The following is a 23,224-nucleotide window of genomic DNA, read 5'->3' on the forward strand; positions in this document are numbered from 1 at the left end:
GTGTTTGTGTGTGTGTGGGCACATTTGTTCAGCGCAAGACAGAAACAGGATAGGATGCTGAGAGACGGAAAGGGAGAAATAGAGATTGATCCAGGGAAGATGGCAGACAGGAAAAAGGAAAGAATGCAAGACTAAAGGAGAGGAGGGAGGAGAGAGAGTAATGGTGGCGGCTGTTTGTGTGAGTGCATTAACAATGCTATAAAGTGGGCTCATCTCAGGACTTCCCATATAACTGCCATCTGTCTGGTTGTAAATCTGTAGGAGGCTGGGGAAAGATGGGAGGGGGGACAAGCAGTGGGGACATGCCATCTGAGAAGAATGACAACCCATTCGCCAGTACTTCCTGTGCTTCCGTAACATAGCATGGCAACATCACCTGGCATGCTAACATGTGAGAGTAGAGACACTGAGTACGTTTACATGCACAGAATTGTCCGATATTTGACTGTATTCCTAAAAAGACAATATTCCTACTAAGCTGTTTACATGTCTAAAGAAAATGAATATTCCGCTAACAATCCTGTGAACATGCAGCCATGCATATTCAGGTTATTATTCCAACCGGGAATGGGGGATTTTCTTTTGCATGCATCTTTACCCCACAGCTTTGCAAACTGTTGGTGAGTTGGTTTGTGTACAATGTATCCATGACGACGCACAGAGATGCCCATTAACAGACAAGAGGCCGTGTTTCGCAAACTGCAGGACTCATTCCTAATTGGCTGTATAGATGCCGAAATAATGCTCCTAAAAGCCGAACAATACCAGAATATCCCACGTCTTAATCAGAGAGCCAAAATTCAAAAAACTGCCTTATTTGGAATATTTAAGCGGAATATGCTGTTTACATGACTCGCATCAAATTCAGAATATTGTCATAATCGGAATAATTGGGGAATATTGGTGTGCGTGTAAACGTAGCCACTGTTTCACAGAAAAGGGAGACTGCTGAATAATCTTGAAACATGCACGCTGTCATGTCAGTAATTGTTCTATCAGACCAATAAAAAATGTCTTTGGTTTTATTCAGATGAATTGGCCGCAGTCCAGTGTGGACATTTATGTGAGGCAGGCAGAGATATGATACATGTACTTTAATTTTTTTTCCATTGGGTGCATTACATTTGTCCTCTGCAGTGTTTTTTTTTTTTTTTATGAAAAGGATCTTTCCAAGGTCAGAGAGGAAGGGGATGGCAAGTCATCCGTATTACAGCACCACCGTATTAAGTTACACCAAGCATTACATTAATCTGTCAAGATTGCAATAAAATAGAGATCAGGATTAGGCCAAGTGAAAGTGAATATTTTAATCAGGCATGTATCTGTGTCCACTGTCCATAAACTGACCTGGGAGTTTATAGATGAGAGAGGGGAGGAGGGAGGAAGGGGGAGAGGTTATGATTTCCATTTCATTGCCCCTCACTTCTCCACCAACTGCTGTCTTTTCCTCCCTCCCTGCAGGTCTGACACCACCTACCACGCCCCCACACAAAGCCAGTCAAGAGAATCCTTTCAAAGCATCGCTCAAAACCAAGTTGTCTTCATGTTCCTCATCAGCCTTGGCATGCAAAAGAGCCAGGCTGAGCGAATTGGGCCCCGGCGCTCTGGCCCCGGCCCCAGGTGCCTCAGGCGGGGGCCCCACAAGGAAGGGTCCCGAACAGACTGAGCTTTATGCCCAGCTGAGCAAAGCGTCCACCGCTCTACCTTACTCCGCCGCCCAACATACTGTCGGGGGTGGCCTTGAGGAGCATCGCAGCAACAATAAGCGGGCGGCGTCCCGTGGCTACAGTGACCATGACTATTGCCAAGCGTCAGCTAAGAAGGACGGCAGCACAGCCACTGTTACCATGACTACAGCAGTGGACATGACGGTCACCTCAGGTGCCACTGCTGCTCCGGTGCCTACCGCAGGCAAAGCGGAGGACAGGCATGTCGAATGTAAGGACTTAGCCATGCCTCCATCCTCTTCATCTTCATCTTCTTGTTCTCCATCATCAGCTTCATCTTTGTCTAAGCAGCAAAATGTTGCCTCTGTGAATGGAGAAGCAGCCCGGGTCCGGGAGTTAGGGAAGCAGACCCTTACACAAACCACCCAGATCCCCTCACAAGAGGCCAACACTGACTGGGACCAACAACACTCTTCTGCCATCAGCCGGAAGCTCCTGTGTGACCAGGAAATCAGAGCAGAACTCAACAAGCACTTTGGCAACCCCTTACAAGCCCTTTATAGCCAGGGTGGCCAGGAGAGAGAACCAGGCAGCAAACCAAGTAAGGCTGCAGCCCCTAAGTCCCCTGAGGAGGGAGAGGATGGCTACTACTCCCAGAGGCTGGCTGGCTCCAGCTACCTGCACCCGGGCTTCCTGCCCTTCCAGGATGAGCTTGAGCTGGGTGAGGGCCGTGAGAGTCGCTTCCTCTACCCGTGGGAGGGCACCCCTCTGGACCTTCTCTTTGACTGCCCCCCTTGCTCTCCCTCCTGTTCACCACCATCCAGCTGCTCCCCGTCACGAGGCTCCGTCTCCCCGCCTTCCTCCCTCCTCCTCTCGCCCAGCAGGCCTTTCTGCTGGACCAGCAGTGGATCCCGCTCCCGCTCCCGTTCTCGCTCCCACTCTGGCTCCCGCAGCTCCTCCTCACACTACCGGAGGCGCTCCCTCTCCAGCTCACCTGACAGACACCCCTCTTCCTGGTAAGTCATCTGTCTCACACACAAGCACACACGCGCACACACACACCTACCAGCCTTGGCTGCTCCTCACCCGTGTAGTTTATACAGGGCTCGGAGCTGGCAGGGGATCTAGCTTAGGAGTGTAAAACAGGCCTGATCAGTCGTCACAGCTGCTGTCAGACAGGATAGACCCTGGGGACTCTCAGCATGGGTTCTTGACCTCCTGCTAGTCTTCGCCTCGCTTGGACTAAATGCAGGATAGATTTGGCAAGTGTTGCACAAAGAGATTTAACAGGTGAGAGAGAGGTGGAATGGATTCTAACCAAATTGTCTGCAGTTGTTACGCTAACCAATTTCTGCCTTTTAAACCAGGTAGCACTTCAATGTCTCTGAAGTGGCAATGGAGGAAAACAATTGTTGAATGGTGCGATCCCCTTTAAAACGACACACAGCGAAAAAACCCTGAACATGAAACGTGCCAGAGGCACTGGACTTTTGAAAAGTGTGATTTTTAATCTCTAGGCAGGGAGTTTTATTTGAGTGTCTTCCTAACACTCGCCCCCACCCCCCCTCCTCACTCTCGCTCCCTTGCATGCTCCTGTTTTTGTGTTTGATGCCGGGGCTATTGTTTTAAGCGGCAGCTGTTGTTTTTACTGAGTAGCAAACCCTCCTCTTTTACATCCCCAGAGATGAAAGCCAAATCCAGGCTGTGGAAATGTAGTCTCAAAACCCCTCTCAAAAGAGACTCCTATCATCACAGCTCTGTGTGAGAACTACATTTCCCATGCTTCCCTTTGATCAGAGCTGAGGGGGTTTCTGTGTCTGTTTTTTCGTTGAAGAACAGAGGCAGACCGTAGTTACCGAGAAGGATGCAAGTAAATTAAGTTTGTCAGTAGTACTTCATTGAGTGTCTCACAGTGTAGGACTCCACTGCTGTGACTCAGTTTATTTGCCTGATTACTTAAAGGTCAGTTTACTCCAGAGAGCCAATAGAATCACTTTACTCTGCTTGTGCCCTTGTTCTTGTGCAACTCGCTCACAAATTATACAGTTATAGTCTCAAGGCATCCGATCAGAATCTGACACTGACAAGCTTTCTGAAAATACTGCATAGGGATCCTTGAAAGCGACAGAACAAGACGCTTGTTATATTTTCATGCAAGGAAAAGATAAATAGAATTTCGGCAAAACAACTCAAAATCCCTCCTCTCTGTTTCAAGTTTCGCAGCGTCAGATCCTCGAACCTCTCCAAACTGGCACTCCTTTGCTTCACTGAGCTTCCTAAACTTCTCTCTCTCCATCATTCAGCTCTTCCTTCTTCAGCAGCACTTCAATAATTAAGCATCAGAAGCTTAAGGAGTGCAGCAGTACAAGCTCTCTAGTCTGCTCTCTTGGGCCTACAGTATTGACCATTTCCTCATGCAACATAGATAGCAGCATGTATATGCTAGCTCAGGTGTGTGTAAAGGTTCTGCAGAAAATCACTTTCTGTGGCCATGGGCGAGATTAGGAGGATGCGTTTATCTGGAATTAACCCAGTTTCAAACATCTAAATGAGTCTTGTGAATATCAAAGAGGTTAATTTGGTTCCCAAAGCCAAGAACAAATTAACCAAGGTGTCACAAGTTTGCAAGAGTCCTCGCTATGTCGTATGATTAATGTTTTTCCTAACGTATGAGATGAACAGCATTCCTGCGTGCTGCTAAAAATAAAATATACTCATATTTAACATTTTCTGTTTCCTCGCAGGTCTCGTCACAACACAGATTCAAGCACCTTTCGTTCCAGGACTCACAAGAGCCCCCACACTCAGTCTCGATCTCCTCTTAGCCGCAGGCCAAGGTGATTATTTTAAATCAATTCTTTAACCTCGGGGTGTCCAGTAGCTCACCTGGTAGAGTGGGCACCCCATGTACAAAGGCTGTGTTTCCTTGCCTCAGTGGTTGCAGGTTTGATTCCAACCTCAGCCCATTGCTGCATGTCATCCCCTCTCTCTTCCCCTTCAATGCTATAACTGTTCTGTCAATTAAAGGCAAAAAGCCACAAATAATAATAATCATATTTTAAAAAAAAATTCACCTCCAGTTTTACATATGTCATTAACCTTTGTTTAGTAGCTTTTTTCAGGTTTAGACAAGTGTTTATGCTCAGCAACTGCCTGGCAAAATTGGCTGAATAACAATGACTGTAGTGAAATACAGTGAAAGTAACTTTTTCCTGTCACCGCTCAGAAATAGTTTGATTTGTCAGTGATTCTCTTTTCACATCAAGAACGAAGCTTTTTCAGTCCCATCCGAACGGGGCCCCCGTGACAAACATTCAGGGCAAATATGTTTAATTGATCATGTTTTATTGGACTAGTGACAAAAGAATCCCAAATCATACTGATGCACATTCATACATCAGTTGTGAATTTGACGCTTGCAGCGATAATGATGCTCATTCAACTCAGTTCCTCTGTAGTTTTCCATGAGCCACTGCAGAGGGGACCGTTTCATATGCAGAGAAGGACTGTCAGAGTGCAGGAAGAGAGAGACCGAGAGAGAGAGAGAGAGAGAGAGAGAGGGAGACTGACACCATCTCAGCGCTCCAAGCTGATTTGGCACCCACGGGCCTAATGACACCCGACAAGCCCGAGAGTCGCTCATCAGTCGAAAACTTAACGGACACGTCTCGCGCTAGTCTGGGGTGGGGGAGAAAGTTGCACTTTCCTTCTTGATGAAGCCCTAACTAAGCAGAAAGTAATGACATGTGAAGTTGTGCTGACAGTTGCAGCTGCCTGGCTCCCCAACCGCGCTGCTCGCCGGCACTCCCGCGGGCCTATCCCGCGGGCTCCGTAATCATAGCGATGGCGTAGAGACATCTTATTAACATGTCCATTTCCCTCTCCTTTGCAAGCCTCCTTCTCAGCCATCAGAAAGTAGGGGACTGCTCCTCAGTGAATACTGGTGATTGTTCTTAGCAGTCATCAACAGGGAGGGTGGATTTACAGTAGAGGACGAGCTAGGACAGTGATGTCTCACATATGCTTTCCTCCGCAGGTATGACAGCTACGAGGAGTACCAGCATGAGAGGCTGAAGAGGGAGGAGTGCCAGCGGGATTACGAGAAGCGGGAGTTCGAAAGGGCCGAGCAGAGAGAGAGGCAAAGGCAAAAAGCAATAGTGAGTGACACCATCTAATTTCCTCCGTCATCTTTTTTTTTTTCCTTGTGTTCGACTTTTCTGCTGATAAAAGACCGCATGCAATCACTGCTGTGGCACATGCAGAAACCTCCCACAGACACATTGCTTTGGATAAGACAGCCCTGCAGCCCAGTGCCATGTGCCACAGTGTCTCCCCACTGAAAGAACACATACAAAGTGAGTTCCTGAATGATTCAGGCGACAGGCCCTTCCTTTTTATCTCCGGGTTGTGTATTTTTAACATCTCGGTCGTCTGGAAACACTGTCGACTCTTATTAATCACACCACAGGGGCAAAATGTTAAAATAGTGGAAAACAGAAACTAGGAGAGCAAGACAGAGGAAAGGACAAAAAAAAGGAAACGGCCACTGATTCTCTTGAGCTCTTTTTCCTTTTTCTGTATCAAAATTCAGCCTTGATGCAGTGAATATCACATTCCTCCCATATCTCCGCTCTCCATGTCTCAGTGTGAAATTACTCAGGTTTCCAGCAGGGTAACGCCACCACCACCCGTTGATAAAGCACACATTAAATGATGCAGTAATGCAAACGTGGCTTGGCATGCATACATTTGCAGAGATGGAGAGACAAACAATTACGAGCAGCGGAGCTCAAGCTGTCAAACAAGGTTTGGGAGGCCAGGCAGTGCGAACGCTTCTGTCTGTCTGTCTGTCTGTCTCTCTCTCCTTCGCTCTGTTTTTGCCTCATTCTCTCACTCACTCACTCATACACCCACACACACAGGCAGCCCTCAGGGTGCCATCAAGAGAAGGCCGCCTATTTATCAGTTGTCAGCAACTAAACCCCTAATTCAGCAAATACTTTTTTTTTGTCTCAAACAGTATGTAAGCATTAAAGAGAGCGGAAGAAAATTTTAAAAAACAGTCATCTGTAGTTAATTTGTATCTTTCTAGCTACTCCATGGAAGTCTAACAGGGCAAAGGTGAACTTTGAGTTTAGCACTAGGCAACTGATTTACATATATGTTACTGCTACCCTCAAGACAGCATTCAAAATCTCAACGGGCCTCAGTGGACTTGCCCCGGTAATGGCAAGTAAATGAATGAATAAATAAATAATACAAGTCATACACTATAGCCCCAGGCTTGTGCTGCATTATATGATTAGCAGATGCAATTAAACTACTCAAAAGCCATAATTGCAGCCTGGTGCAGTTTGTTCCTAAATTATTCCGCTATGACCCCCGCGTCCTCTGAGGTTGAAGAAAATCATGTTTTTTTGCCCCGTGGCTTACCGCTGCTGCTCTTAATGCTCCCTCGCTCTTGGATACAAATACCCGTGCAATATTAACTGACCGTGCCTAGTTTGCTGTGCATTGCGAAGCTGGCAGGCTTTTTTTCTGATTTATGTCTGAGTCACCCCCGCAGCTTTATTTTTAGCCTTCACAAAAGAAGAAGCAGCCCCCAAACTTAAGACATGGCATCATTTGATAAAAATCACCCTGCCTCTGGTTGATGAGTTGCAGAGAGAAAGAGGAATTGTGGTGCCGAGGCAGACTTCCAAACTCTATCAGATAACAGGAAGCAGGCTGAAGCAATCACAGAAGAACACAGCAGACAGACAGTGGAGAGGGACAAAAAACAGGGGGGCTGAAAGTCAGCCGCAGTATCCACAGGAGTGATCAAGACCAATTCATTAGGGGCTCGGTGAAGAAAGAGAGGGTAAACGGAAAAACAGACTCCCCCTTTTAATCTCCTTCCTCCCCTCTGTCTTCCCTCTTAACGAGCAGGAGGAGAGACGGGTGGTGTACGTGGGGCGACTGAGGTCCGACTGCACCCGGACAGAGTTGAAGCGCCGCTTTGAAGTCTTTGGCGAAATTGAAGAATGTGCAGTGAACCTGAGGGACGATGGGTAAGGCCCCAGGGACTTTGAGTGCATGTGTGTGTGCATATATATGGAGGGTAGCAGAATTTATTTGACCATTTCTAACCTCTCAATGTCCTGTAATACACAAAAATCTGCTGTAACTGCTGGGCAAAAGCAAGACAAAGACGGAGCTTTTGCAGTCTCACAGCATCTCCTGATCCATCTTTGGAGCCCCAAAGATACACTTTTATTGATTCTCTTTTGCATATAAATAGCGTGATCGTCATCTAAGACAAGCCCCCCTCCCTTTGTTCAGTTATTGTCGCCCCACAGCACCACTCTGACGTATCATTTTCTATTCTTGACCAGGGACAATTTTGGCTTCATCACGTACCGCTACACTTGTGACGCCTTTGCCGCCCTTGAGAACGGACACACCTTACGCAGGTCAAACGAGCCTCAGTTCGAGCTGTGCTTTGGCGGACAAAAGCAGTTCTGCAAATCACATTACACAGACTTGGGTAAGTGCTGCTTTGTTGTTGTCTCCATCAGCCCCCTGCAGCCATGCAGTGTATTTGCGTAGCTGGGAGGACTTTCAGTTAAAAGCGAGGGGGAGGGGGTAAGACAGAAATAAAAGTGATGCTTCCAGATCAAAAGAGTTCTATCTCTGTAATAGCCTTGAACGTGTCCACCAGGCATTCGGGGCTAAAAAGTGGTGAACAGAGTTCAGAGGTCAGTTTGTGAACAAACCAAGAATACAGTTGCATTTCCTCCCTGCTTCTAAATGTAGTAAAAGGGCAGAAATACACGGGGGCCCATGAGGTGATGGAGGGCCCTCCAACATTTATTGGAGGGCCCTCCATCACTTCCATGGAAATTGAGACTTTAAAGAGAAAACACAAAAAATGTATTCAAAGAAAATTCCCTTAAATGAAGCCATTTACTATACATGCCCTCTAAAAGGCAAACCCATCTCTGTCATTGTTTTATTTTTGTTTGCTGTAAAATACTATAGTAGAATTCAATCACAAAATATGATGCTTATTCTACCAACACTATAAAAACAAACAATAGAATAAACAAATCATTTCTTATCTTCTATGTTTTTTTTGTCATACAAACATGAAATGATGGTTGCTGTGTAATCTGCATGTTGACTGGGGCCCATTGTAACTACCTTACATCACTGCTGTAGTATCTATTACTCATGTGAACATGGAATTCCTTTTTCTACTTTATTCATACGAAACGTTAGACATTAGAAGGAGAGATAAAAGCATGTGCACAGATTTGCGTTTTCATCTACGTGTGTGGGAATCACTTTAATAGCACGGCAGAAAGGGACGATTTCGTGGAGAAAGGTGCGGTAGGAGAAAGAAAAGAGATGAGGTGAGGAAGAGGAAGGTGGGAGCAAGGTTAAGTCCCAACAACCCCCTCCTCTCTCGCTCTAGAGTAAGATTCCATCTGTTGCCAGCTGTTGCACAGGTAGAAGGAGGTAGAGCCTTGATGTGGTATGTAGGGGCCGGTCATTTACATAGGCGGACTGCAGTGTAGCAGAATTCATCTCTGTGATTCCGTAGACTATATGTTCACATATGTAGGCGATGAAGGTGCATAGCTCATGTATTGATCTTATACAGAAATCTGTTCTCAAATAGATGCAGCAGAAGGTTGAGCGATGCATGTGATAAATAAGGCAAAATATCAATGAAATAATTTTTTCTGATGTGATGCCCTAAACACAAAGAAAAAAAAAACACTTGTCTTAGTTGTACAATTACACTGGTGGCGATAATCGAGGAGCCGTATTGAAACTCAAGTGTGAGATGCCCCATTAACTCACGAGTTTCACATTTCCTCCATTTGATGATGACATATCAGATAAGTATTGACTCATGCATCTGCAGCCAGTTTTCCTTTGACATTTATTTACCTGGAGGTCAGGAATGTATAATGCACTGCTACAAGAGGGTCATTGGGTCACTAGAGAGAAAGACGGAGCACTTTCCTCAATAAATGAAGCGGTTACTATACATTTTCAAAGCACATGCTTGAAGCTATCAGCTTTTAAGAAGAGGACATGATGAGAAATTGACACACAGAGAAACAGTTGCTAATCCGAAAGCCTTGAGGACAGACATTATGCTGAGATTGACTAATCAGTCCGCTGAAATGGAAAGGCCTTCATTCGACCGCCTCTTTGTCAGGAACAGGCTATTTCGGTCGTCCCCATACTGATAGCGCAGGATAAAGAGATTGAGAGGAAAGGGAGGATCTATAATAGTGTGGTATCCAAACCTCTCCCCGTCTTCTCAATCTCGTAGGCTTCTTTTCTGCGCGTTCGGAGACACTGTCCATTAGTTTTAAGTAGAGCACCGGGGTATTTTTCATCCCTCAAGGTGCGCAGCGTGACACAATCCAGCCCTCAGCCATTGCATTAGATCAAGACTGCCGTCTTCTAGCTGCCATGGTCATTCCCATTTCTCAAAGCTCTTGGAGTGTGCTGCTGGGCCCTTTGGGGGCCCCATTTGTGAAGCTGTCTGTTGGCAGAGATAAGATACTCTTTATGTGTTATCAGGTTGATCAGGAAAAATAGGACATGTGAGAGATGAACGGACAGAAGGATATGCTTCCACATCTGTTGCCTCCATGTAAAATAAGGCCTTTTTTTCTACCTGCACTATTTGAATTCTTTTGTCGCAGTTAATATGTTGCCATTTAAACATTCAGTTATCGGCTGAGACATTTTCCAACTAGTTATTGCAGCCAGCCGAGAAATTTTCCAGCACAAAACCCTTTGTAAAACATTACCTTTAAGCGTGACTCTAGTAGGCTGAGCATTATCTTTTATTTTTCAAGGTTATCAAATATTCACACATGATTTTGTGACAATTTGACACCACACCTTACACTATGGTTGAACAGGGCAAAACTTTTTGAAACCTGAGCAAATATGCATGGTTTCTTTTTTAAAAAAAAAAAAAAATGGGGTGAACGCAATGGGCAGTGACAGAGGAAACAACTCAAAAATTAGCAATAAATAAATAAAAAGTACAAGAAAACTACTTGAAAATGTGTTAAAAAAAAGAAAGGCATAATTTCTTTTTGCATAAATTTCCAGAACAGAAATCTGAACACTTAATACATGTTTTACACTCAAAAAAGACCATGGAAGCAAAAAAGCCCCAAAATTGAACATGTACCAGAAGATGAAAAACTTTGTTTCTACCTGAAGTGTCTGTCTTCAATATAGCGCAAGACATGAACCAAATTGTTTTCTTTTTCAGGAAAATGCATATCTTAAAACTCCTAAAATCAATATCAAAGTGAGAGTCAGATTAATACTGAGCTCCAAATGACTGAGCAATAATCGTGTTAAAGCAGAATATTCTGTGAGCATCGCCAATAAAGTTATTTTCTGGTATTCTTATGTGCATGTTTTTAAACTTGCTCTCCTCAACACTGACCACAGCCCTACTTGCCACTTTCAGACTCCCATTCGGACGACTTTGATCCAGCCTCCACAAAAAGCAAGTATGACTCCATGGATTTCGACAGCTTGCTGAGGGAGGCCCAGCGCAGCCTGAGAAGGTAACCAGTTCAGTGGCACTTGCTGTCTGTCACAAAGAGGGACTCCTGATACCTCACTGTTGTTTCTCGCTCCTTTGACGACGAGACTACCAGAAGTTTTACACTCTATGTCATAGAGTATATTAGAATAAGTCTATAGACCTATATCAATATAAATGAATATATCAAAAATAAAGTTTACATGAACATAGCTGCTGAAGAGCTGGGAAGAGACATTGCATTCTGGGAAAGCCAGTGAACCCTCAGAACCTGGTGCACAGGTTTGGTGCACTCTACTGCTGTACAACCATCAGTGAAAGAAGAAAAAAAAAACTTTCATGTTTTTTTTCTCCAAGCACTACAATGCCCGCAATTCTTTGGGGGTGAAAACATGCAGCTTGTTCAGCCAGATTTTTTTTTCTTTTGCTGTTGATTTTTATCCTTTTTCTTTTTAAATCTGGTGTTTGGATCTAGTGTTACATTACAAACAAGAGTATAGGGAACTGTATCTTGGAGGTAAAATTCTCAAGGTAACATTGTTGTCTACATTTTAAGGAGGAAATGTAGCCGTGTATTTACAAATACTATAAAAAGGAATATTTTTATTTTATGTACATATCTGATAAAGTTCTTTATTTGTTACAGCTATGCACTGTAAAACGCAGCCTTTTTTAAAAATGAGGAGAAAATTTCTTAATTCAGAATGTCGATCTGTAGTAATTACAATACTGTAAGACATATTGTACACCTACATGATGTTTAGAAGACATGACATGATTGTAGAAAAAAAAAAAAAGAAGTGTCCGATTGCTCATTTTGAGGGAGCGTGTGAACAAACGTCCTTTTTTAAGTTATTTTGTTGGGGAAAAAAACAGTCAACCATGTATAGTTTTCTCTGTTTATAAAGTTTCTCAATCAGTGTTTTTGCTTATACAACCAGTGTAAAATGCATTTTTAACGTGTTTTTCATGATTGTAAAAAAAAAACGTACCCCATTTTTTATTAATTATTTCTGAAGCAATCAACATATATATATATATACATATATATGTGTGTGCGTGTGTATATATATATATATATATATATATATGTATATATATATATAAACTCAGTTTGATTTCATTGCTATGGTTCACCTTTGATTCAGTGAAAGAAAATACTGCATTCAGATCTTTTTAATCAGTGCAAACACATATTTATCTATTTATTTTAATATTTGAATCAAGAATATTTATGGGCTCCATTTTACATGGCATACCTCATTGGAAATTTATTTGCTGTTTATGTTGTCCTTCGATTTGTTATTTTACTTCCAATCACTAGACAGGGTGTACAATAAACGCTTTGGTGGGGATAATATTACCTTCTATGCCTTTCCAAAACAATCAAAAAACATTCAGCTAATCACTCCAGCAGCCAGCCCCTCATCGTTTTTACTGATTTCCGTCCGCACTATCAGTCACATCTGCAGCTGGTTTTCCTTTCCACAACAGAAGCAAAACATGAAGCAATAAAATGATTTTTGCAGGAATTCTGTTCAGTAAACACTCATCGCTCCACTCACGCTTGATTATGTGAATGCCAAACAAAAGTTTACAGTTTCCTTTTCCTGAATTTTTTAAAGATCTTGTATTTGATGTACAAAATATATATATACAATGATGATACTACTAATATTATTCACAATAATTACAAGATGATTAATAATAATAACAATGATAATAATATAAATGAAAGAAAAAACTATATAAAAAGCAATAAATTATTTTTCAGAGTTGTATTTTAGCTCCTATTGTTGTGTGATTTTTGGACTTGACCCATTACCCAGTCGCTGGTAGCTAGGATGACTCCATTCCAGTATCTTGGCATTTTCATTATGACATCACCCTGTGCGGTAAACACTTGAATGTCCCCACCTCCCGCTCTTCCCTTTAAGATGTAATTGAGTCTATGTGATTGTAATGCACGCATTACCTTGTGACATCTGTGCAAAACGTGACTCTTAACTCCACCGTGTGTGTAAAAACGTGTCGAGTTGAAACTGTTTGTTGTGTAGTTGCATGGCTATTACAGGATGACAGTCGGTCCAGTATATACCACTTTGGATATCTGCCTCTCAGCTGTCTTAACTGGCAGATTTTAAATGACATTCTATAAGCCTAGAGAAAACTACTCAACAATGTATCGCATGCCGCACCACTTTCCATCACCGCCCCTCCACCCTCACAGTCCAGATATCACAGCGCCGTCGACATGACATAAAAGGTAACCTTGCGGTTTCTGGTTCAATTAATATCCCGTTTCTAGCGCGAGCCAAGTAATGAGAGAACCGGCTTCCATCACAGGAAGGAGAAATCTTTTGTATGAAAGCTTTGCTGATCACAGGCTTCCTTTCATGGAGTTTGACCGTGGAGAATTTTTTTATGATGCAAAGAGGCAAAAATTGGTCGAGGGAAGAAAAAAACCCTTTACCTGTGTTTTAAGACATTGTTTTACTTTCTTGCTGTCTGTGTAGCGTTTGGGTAATGGTGTCGTGTCCCATTTGATAGATGTGGCTTTAATCATTGTAATAATAATAAAAAAAAAGCTTTGTAAATTGCCTAGAGTAGCAATATATTATAACACCTTCTGGTTCGAATTTCAACTGTGGCGGACTTTTTAATAATGTGACCTACTGAGGACTTTGCCACTGCTTAAACGTTTGTTGGGTAATCATGTTTCTTTTGGAAGGACAATATGTGTACGAGCAAATGTATGTGTGATTTCAGGCAGGTGTGTGTGTGTGTGTGTGTGTGTGTTTCTGGGTGTGTGTGAGTGTGTGTGTGTTGGGGGGGGTCGCTATGGGTTGTTACCTGTTTGTGTCCTATCCACGTTGCCTTCTGCCAAGTCCTTACCAATGCCTTTGTGGTTCTACCTATTGTACGACTTTCTTGTGAATTTCATTTTTTATGTGCAATTCTCATCAGCCTCACCATGCCAATAAAGGGAAATGTGTTTGAAAAAAACCCCTTTCTTTCTTTTAGTGACTTCTCTATTATCTCCCTTTTCTCCTGTGATGAATGTCCCTTCATCAAGCACTGTTGTACCACTTTCACTCAGCGCTGGCGAACGATTATGATTTGTGCTCACTCTGATTACTATCAAGGAGACATCCTTGAAGTTTTTTAAAAAAAGATTTAAAACAATGGATGTTGTAAATTCACAATAAATTCATCATACCTCCCTCCTGCGCTCCTATATCAAAGTGTTGAATGAAAGCTGACTGACGCGGGAGGAATGACACAAGCCCATCCTCAGCACATCTGTCTCTCTCTGAAGTTTCTCCCCTAATAAAGAAACTCAGCCTAATTCAGAGCAACTTCCCTTCTTTGATATTCATATCACCTGGGAGAGAACACTGTAGTCTTTGTCTGTGTCCACAACTTGACTCCACACCACGAGCCTGCGAGTTAATTAAAAAGTTGGGGGGAACAATTTCATTAACACGATGGAGAGCTATAGTGAGCTGATGGTGTGCTTGATATTCAATGGGGCTTCATTATGACTATAACAACCCCCTTTTTTTCTCAACGCACATCTTATCCTGGGATCACACCGGGAGCTTCCACAATTTTTTTTTTTTTACTGGCGAAAGGAGAAATATGGGAAGAATGTGCATTAAACTTTAAGGTTGGGGGTCTGATTGTGTTTTTTATTAAGGCCGCTGTTTAGCCCCAGAGAAGAGAGCGGCTGGCTTTCATTTCAGCGCGGCTGCCGCATTACAGCAGGAGGTCTCCTTCTGCTTGCCCTTTCCACAGAATGAAACTGTCCCTGGAAATCTCTCCGCTCCCTGTCGGCTTTTTCCTCTACCACCTCTCTCTTTCCATCACGATAGGATGGCTTCTTTTTTTTTTATCTCTTATGTGTCTTTTTTATTATTAACCAGTAGATAAGCAGCTATCTCTACTCCAGTTGGAAGTAAGTGGTAGCCTTGGAGATAATGGGGTTTGATGGGGCTGGGCTCTCTGTGGGACAAACACTGAGATGTTGCCGCTGAGTTGTGTAGCTCTGTATTTTATTTGGCATCTAGCTGTGGCTGCTGTGTCGGATGCTGTTGAAATCCCGAAAATGGCAGCGACTATTCAGCCTTTGTTTCCAGCTATGTGACACGAATGTGTAAATGGTTCGTATTTTTTTGGTGGCCAAGCAGTCGAGAGCAACTTGAAAATGAACACCCTGCACAATCCTGGCAGCTCATAAGGATGTCATCCTTCCACTGCCTGTATCATGTAAGCAGGTTAGGGTGTGGAAAAAAGCATAATAAGATTAGACTACCTGTGACTAGTTAATTAAAGCCCATGGGGTGGAACATGAGCAATCCTACCAGTAATTTACTATCAAGAACTTTTTTTTAAGTTCTTGAAAAAAAATACATCAAGAGCACAAATTTCCCTTCAGTATCAACATTGAAGCAACAACATTTATCTCCGGTTCTATCACAATAATTAAAGTTAGGTGACACTGATTATCTCTGACTACAAGGCTGGCAGAGAGAATAAAAACAAGATTATAGGCGTAGGATTAGGGAGCTGTTGGCGGTGACAAAATAACATCAAAGAGGCGATGCCAGGATGTGACGCCGTGTCGCTGAGTTTTTGCCTCTAGTGTCCCTTCAAGGTTCCTCTTTGCTCTAACTCCTTTTCACTTTTTGTCTCTTTCTTGCTCCCTGTCCCTCCCGTGGCCTTTTATTTTTAGAGGATTTTCATACAAGCTGAGTAATATTAAAGTGTTGCCAGGCAGAATTAGGCGCTCAAGTGAAGCAAAAGCAACCAGACTTTGCCAGAACTGGAGGAAATTTCTTTGTGATATCATGACTGCGGGAGCTGCGGGCGAGAGGCTGTTCCATTTCCATTCCAATCAGATTGCATGTACAAACTGGGGATGATTGGTTAAGTCACATGGCCTGTGGTGTGTTGGTCACATGACCCATTGGTTTTTGTTCGATCAAAGGAAAAAAAACAAATCCTGCTGCAGTTTTTCCTCTGAAAGTGCTCTTTGATGAATCAGAACAGAATGAACCACTAGATATTGCTCAGCTTCCATTTATTGAAACGCTTCTTTGTTAACGTCATTTTTTTCCCCCTACAAGCCTTTTATCGTATGCCACCTTATGGGAGGAGATAATGACAGTGCTATTAAAATCGCAATCTCCCTATCCGGCATTCTAGTTTCAGCACTTTCTGCTGTTAAAGAGTAATGAGGAACAGAAGGACAGTATTCTTCTTCCCCCCAAACTATCAACTTTGGGGACTGAATGTATTCTTCGCTAGATAATTAATGGCTACAGACAAATGGTGGTTGATTGAGCGACTCATCCCTCTATTTTCAATCACCATCTGGTGTGTGTTGCTGGCAAAAAACAATGTTAATTACCTCGAGTGTGCCCAAGACGTGGCGTATTAATTAGAACAACAAAAAAGGGAAACCTAAAAGATTCCAGTGTTTTAGTATCTGTAATGATGTGTGTGTGTGTGTGTGTGTGTGTGTGCGTGTGTGTGTGTTCGTATAGATTTTGTTGATGGATTAGCATAGGAGTCAGCTCCAGAAGGCAATCATTTAGTGATTTGGCCTTTTGATCATTTACTAACAGATCAGTGTTGCCTTGATGTGCCCACGTTTACCTGCTCCCTGTGCCTCGAGGCCACGGCAGGCCTTTAAGAATGCTGGGGCTGGCAACTCTCTGCCACACAGAAGGGACATCAGCAGAAAGATGAATCTCCACTGTGACCGCAGGGACAGCCAGCTGACAGAGAGCGTTAGGGCTCCGGATGCAGACGGCTGGGCTTTTTCACCTGACCAAAAAAAAAGGGAGACAGAGAAAGGGAAAGAGACGGAGCGGGACTGACTCGACGTGACAAGGCTGCAACGGCGCTCTTTTGGGCCAAAGCTGTGATGGCACCCTGCAGGCAGACACTCTGCCCCCCCCCCAGCTCCCAGACTCCCAAGTGTGCAGGTGGTGAGAGTGGATCCTGATAGGCCGGGCGTCACGGCGTCGTCGCTAACGAGCTGATGTGGAGAGCAACATGTAAATGTGATGATGTGAGCAGCATATCATCAGTTATTATTTGGCAATCATGGAGTAGCATCAATAACAATTAGCATAATTTCCATGACTTCAGGACTTAATGACTTCATTCAAAATACTGACAAATCAAATATGCTTATTTCCTTCATACAAATAGGTCATTTACAGTCTGTTAGAGACAGGATTAAGAACATCAAGTACTGCAAATGAAAAGTAGCATGGGACCTGAATTACAAAAAGACTTTAGCTTCATGCACAGACGTAAACAACTCTTAAATACTTCACCAGCGCAATCTCTCTTTACAGTGGCAATCCAACTCACCCCCATGGGAAGATTATCGAAAAGTCCAAAAAATACAATATTTACGTATTTTCCACCCTAGAAATGAACTCATGACTTCTTGATTTCAATAATGACCACTCGTGGGGGTCCCATCCCCCAGTTTGGAAAAGCACAGCTTTAGAGCATGTATCTAGTTTTTATTCCTGTTTTTTAAACTGTTCCATACTAGTTGGATCTGGGCTTCATAATGGCTCCATTCAAGCATTCTTGACAAGATGGCCTGGAAAGAGAGAAAAGCTGAGTGCCCTCTCCCTCTCTACGTATTTCCCCTCGCTGTCTCTCTCCCTCTCTCTCTCTTATCTGCTCCTTGTATTTTTTCGCAGAGTGGTCCTGGCGGATCGCAGAGTTGTGTCTAAATCCAGTTCCCAGCTACTTAGCCCCCACCCAACCCACTCACTCCGACACAAGGGTGCAAGAGAGCATCTCTCCCTCTCTCTCAGACCCCAGCTTGAACCCATGTATCACACAGCGAGCCATCACAATACAGTCGAATGGGCACATGGACAGTTATTGTTTGTTTGCACTATTTATGTCAATGTACAGACTGCGGCAAATGGCACCGTAATGCAATCATTCAGTCTTGCCATCCTGTGCTCCCGTCCATTAGGCTAATGATATTCTGTAACCGTCCCGGGTTCCCTGGCTGTTGAAATCATGAATGTGAGAAGTAGGAGAAAGTAGGGAGGCCGCTGCTTAATTGGAAGGCTGTGATCAAATTCCAGTGTCTGGAAGCATCTGTCCTGTAGTGCCCTTGAGCAACAGACAGGTTTCTTGGCTGCTCCAAAGAGGCTGATCTTGTGATCTGACCAACATATGGAGTGTGGAAAGTGGATGGCAACAGGAGATCAATAAAGTATCAAAAAAAGAGGTTTGATGCTGTCTGTGCTCCTTATCATTTCAAAGCACAGATGCACCTTCAGTGACATTAACTCTCCATTTAAAGACCGCAGCTTCTCTGAAAACAAGCCATCTGTAAAAATGACTTCACCAGTCACAACAGCAGCAAAACAAGGTTCATCTGTACAGCAGCAAAACGGAGCAGAGAAGTGTTTTTGACAGTTGACTAAAGACAATAAAAGTCTCTGTGAAGAAGCACTCTGAATTATTGCTCATGTCAAAAGCATGCTTACTGTGACAATGCTAACATGCTGATGTTTTTCATATTCAATGTAGAGTTTCTGTGGCTGACACACAAGCTGGAAAAGGGAAAAAATTACCACAGTATGTTGAGTATCTTTGATTTCGGCTTCTCTGATTCTCTCCTCTGATACATAAATAGCATCAAGTCAAGTCGATGTCCTGTCAAATTAAGTACTCATTATCACCATATATCCTTTTAATCCTTATTTTGTGGGCCCCATTACAGCCGAAATGCCAGTGTTATCCCGAAGCATTACAGATCATTTTGTAATGGAACTTTCCCCTGTTTGGACTGTCAAACATTTCAGCCCAAATCGTCCTGACTAAAGTGCATTAAAATGCACGGACAGTCAAGCTATAATTACTGGGCAAAAATACCCCATGCCTTAATCCACATGGTAATAACGCAATTAAAGCGGTGTTTCTTGGACTTGGTAATCTTCTGTGACAAGGCTTACAATTCAATTAACCCCGTTTTAACACTTTGTTTCAACTTCCTGTGAGGCTAATTTGCTTTAAACTTACTTCACTTGCTATAATTATGCCTGAAGAAATGTCCAATTTCTGAATTATCAGTTGTTTATGTTGGTGAAGCGTTGATTTCCAGTGGATGGGATCTGTTCTTATCCAGCGGGATGCCTGAAAGGGAATTTCTAAAGTCTGGCTCCCAACAGCATGATAGCTTTGTCATTTATTATAATGTTTGGCTGGCTTTATTGATCTCTACTGATGTGTTGGACTTGTTGCACTCATACAAATTGAGCTAAACTGCTCCATAGCTGAATATGGGAAACAATGCTCCATCACCTCTGAGATGAAACCTCAATATTTTTGGGATTAGAAATAGTCTCTTATTCTTTTTTTCTCTGCTCCGTAAAGTGCGATGCATCCATGATGATAGAGTTTCAGCCTGATACAATTTCTGATAATCTCATAGTATAACCAGAGCTGCACTCCTCCTGACATCTACCAAAGCCAGCCACGGATCTAACCCATTTAATCACTCCTTTCTTGTTCTCTTTCTAAGCTCATGCTGGCTGTGACATATTGAGCCGGCAAACTTTCCATGTTCTCCCAGAGAAGGTCATTGGGCCAGGCCCAATCTAGCCTCTGAAACTGAGCCAAGATTTCCACTGCTGTCGTTCAGATTAGTATTAGACGTGAGCGCCTTTCCTAAGCAAATCAGACAGTGTGAAGGACAGAACCGTTCTTCCATTCAAGCACGCCTGCTTCTTGTTAAAGAGAGACAGGGCAATAAGTTGTAGGACAAAGGGAAGTTTGTGGGAAGTCCTCGCATTTCATGAATGCTTATTTTTAAATGTGACAAGCCGGTTCGCCATGTTAGATTAGAAGCAATTGTATTGCACTGACTAGAACTATAGGAGCTGTCTATAGACATAATGTCTGTCAGTTTGTGAAAAGCGGCAATACATATGCAATGTTCTTAAAGCTGTAAGTAATTTGTCTTGTGAGTTTGTGAAGAAGCTTTCCATGTTAAATTCTGGTCACATACCTGTTTCAAGAAGTTTTTATTCAAAAAGAGGGCTGCTGTCATTGGTCACAAGCAACACCAATTTGCACATATTATGCTGTCAAACCCCTTTTTACAGCATCAAATAACCAAAAAATATCAGAAAAACAAACACTAAAACATACATCAGGTAGTCAGGAAATAAAATGACAGAAACCATCTTTGGGGAAAATGTATTTGCATCACACCCTGTTAAGTTAGTTGTGTTGCCCTTTTTGTTATCTGCATCTTTTATGTTTTGTGTTTCCTATTTTAGGCTCACGTGTTGTCTAGTTCTTGATCTCTTCACTTTCCTCCTGAGCTACCTGCCTGTGTGATTACCTGCCCCACCCTAATTTGTTGCACCTGTGTCTCATGGTCTTCCCTCCTGCATTTAGTCTCTGTGCTCCCTTCTCTCTGTGCCACTTCTTGTTCCTTTGTGACAGCGTTCCAGCCATTTCCCTCCTGTGAGTTTGAGTTTGAGAGTTTAAATTACCATCGCTAGTCATGATTTAGCCATAGCTTGTTCCTCTTGTTACCTCTGTCTGATCTGTCTGCCTTCTTGTGTACAACCTTTTTTTGTTGTTGCAATAAACAGACCATGATTTCACTGCAACTGTGTGTCGAGTCCTAGCCTGTGGTTCAGTATTGACATTTTGGCTTCACTTTTGGGGTGCTGTAATCTCATACATTTGTTTCATACATTGTGTAGTCCAAAGCTAACACGGTGAATTAGTTAACAAATAGCTTTATGAGCTTATTCTGCTATTAAGCTTTGATTTTAATGTGTGCATCATTTGTTGGTGGGAAACTTACTATGGTAACACTGTTTCAGTATCAGGCAATCAAAGTCAAGTTGGCTGTCTCTATTTTATTACTTTCGAATGGATTAAAAGTGTAAACCTAGAATGTATTATGAATGTGACTTAGGCAATATCACTGTTGATTATGATAGTTTTTGTGAAGTGTAATGAAAATGATAATTTTATGAATTATCTAATAGAAATGTAATGCAACAATCCTGTCAGAATGTCAGCTGGCTAAATTTTTCTGGATCAATTAGGATCCATAATGTTGGTGAAAGTCTTTTAACACAAAACCAATAATAACACTTCACTTCAGCCAGGACATGTGCGACAAAGTAATGTTAATATCAAAGTTTTTGCTAAAGTGTCTCTGTGCCCCCTGTGTTCCCCCTGAATGTAGTATAAGTATAATGCAGGTATTTTCTGGGTGACACTTGCAGACAGGCACACTCTGTATTGAATGCTGACACATGATACAAGGGCAGCAGGATCTAACATTCAGGGCTAAAGGACAACGCAGGCAGGACACACAGTGTGCTGCACAGATATGTGAGCGCAGCACACTACATCTGCACTGTGAATCTGACACTGTTTGGGTATTAAAAAAAAAAGAAGAAAAAAAAGGTGACATACTGTAATTCAAGAGTTTTGTTGCGAGCGTGAACAAATTTGGTGGGTGAATTGGTATTGATTCAGCTCCGTAACACTTGGAAGGACAAACTTGCACCTGGACTCAATCAACGTTGATTGGAGAGTGGCAACATGCCCACATGCACACAACACAGCTGATGGGACACACCATGCAGTTCTGCTCAGGAGAAGTTAATAATTAAACTTTCAGACTTTCCTTCATCATTTTAGATCTCACTTGCAAATATCTGGAAGCTTGATATGTTTTATCACATCAGTGGAGAGCTGAGCAGGAAGCCCCAACATGATCAAGACCTTTAAGTAAGATGTGCATTTATGTGATTACCCCACAGTGGGTAGCCTCACAGAGGGCTAGGTAGTGTTTTGTGGATTTTTGTGGCTTAATTGGAAATCTTGTGTCAGTTATTCAAGTCCCCTGTTGTTTGTTTGGTCCCGAATTACTGCTTTCCCTGATTTTCGCTGAGGGGTTTGATTTTAGAGTTTTGCTTTTATTTTTGTCAGAACCCTCTTCATGCAACTGCTTTTGCATTATTATAATCACAGTCTGTAAATGCTGAGCGGTTAAAAGAGTAAGGACAAACATTTGGGCTGCAGTGTTTTAGCAAGACAGGTTGATTTTAGTCCTGCTTGGTAAACAAAATTTCTACATTGTCACTGTAAATAAATGAGATAAAGTTTGGCGCAATCGACAACTTTGTAGATGGGGATGGGTACCTTTAACAAACAGTCTTTCTGAACTAATTATTCCTTGCCTTGTTGTTGCACTTTCCCATTTTAGATCTGTTGTCTGTGGACTTGTTGGCATGCCGATCGCATGGCTCAGTTTTGGGATTATGTCAACGCCTTCAGCAGATGCTATTGCATTACATAAAGAGATATGCCATGCTGGAGAGCCTCCACTCACTCCTAATGTGTGCATTCTGGCCACAGGCAACAACTTCACATCCAGTCCTATCACTGACATGGCAACCAAGGATTCTGGGAGCGGTCCCAAAACTGCGTTGCATCACTTGTCAAAGGTAAATTCTGACTAAGTTATTTGAAGTTGTATTAAGCAATCTGTGACAACTGGGGGCAGAGAGACTCCTAAACACACTGAAAGAAACCAGCTTTGATATATATCACTTTATCGGGTGCTTAGGGCTAACATGTTAACAAGGAGATGGCTTGAATGTTGTTATTACATGTCAATTTTTTTTAGAGTTAAAACTCTGTAGCCATTATGTTTTTGTACTGCAGATCCCGCTGAGAATCTGACAGTCAACCCACCCGTCTGCAGCTCACTGCAGTTTTGCAAGCTTTGAGCTCCCTGGTTTGATTTGCAAGTTTGTGTCCAAACAATTCCTAAATAAGTTGATGGATGAAACTTTTAGAATTAGTAGATATAAAGGGACAGATCACTCCCAAATAAAAAATCTGTATTTTTTCTCCTACCTTCAGTGTTATTTATTGATCTAGATTGTTTTGG

General features: G+C 42.7%; 1 protein-coding gene and 1 long non-coding RNA gene across 11 annotated transcripts in view; both read left to right on the plus strand.

Annotated features, from left to right (window-relative positions):
* Window positions 1-14,247, plus strand: part of ppargc1a (peroxisome proliferator-activated receptor gamma, coactivator 1 alpha) — a 290,593-nt gene extending 276,346 nt beyond the window's left edge. For all 9 annotated transcript variants that reach the window (XM_088073242.1, XM_088073244.1, XM_088073243.1 and 6 more), the window contains 6 exons: window positions 1,462-2,683; window positions 4,412-4,504; window positions 5,704-5,824; window positions 7,596-7,717; window positions 8,042-8,193; window positions 11,164-14,247. In XM_088073242.1, the coding sequence (XP_087929368.1) occupies window positions 1,462-2,683; window positions 4,412-4,504; window positions 5,704-5,824; window positions 7,596-7,717; window positions 8,042-8,193; window positions 11,164-11,267 (1,814 nt within the window). In that variant the 3' untranslated portion in view covers window positions 11,268-14,247. The remainder of the gene's footprint in view (window positions 1-1,461; window positions 2,684-4,411; window positions 4,505-5,703; window positions 5,825-7,595; window positions 7,718-8,041; window positions 8,194-11,163) is intronic.
* Window positions 14,248-20,363: 6,116 nt separating this feature from the next.
* Window positions 20,364-23,224, plus strand: part of LOC148185648 (uncharacterized) — a 64,594-nt gene continuing 61,733 nt past the window's right edge. Inside the window, exons 1-2 of one of the 2 annotated variants that reach the window (XR_015775713.1) lie at window positions 20,364-20,766; window positions 22,535-22,775. This is a non-coding gene — a long non-coding RNA (uncharacterized LOC148185648). Of the gene's footprint in view, window positions 20,767-21,856; window positions 22,057-22,534; window positions 22,776-23,224 lie in introns of those variants that run through there. The other variant, XR_015775712.1, reaches the window with a different exon arrangement.

The sequence above is a fragment of the Plectropomus leopardus genome, chromosome 23, assembly GCF_026936395.1.
Source record: "Plectropomus leopardus strain MGB_pleo_1.0 chromosome 23, ASM2693639v1, whole genome shotgun sequence".
Lineage (NCBI taxonomy): Eukaryota > Metazoa > Chordata > Actinopteri > Perciformes > Serranidae > Plectropomus > Plectropomus leopardus.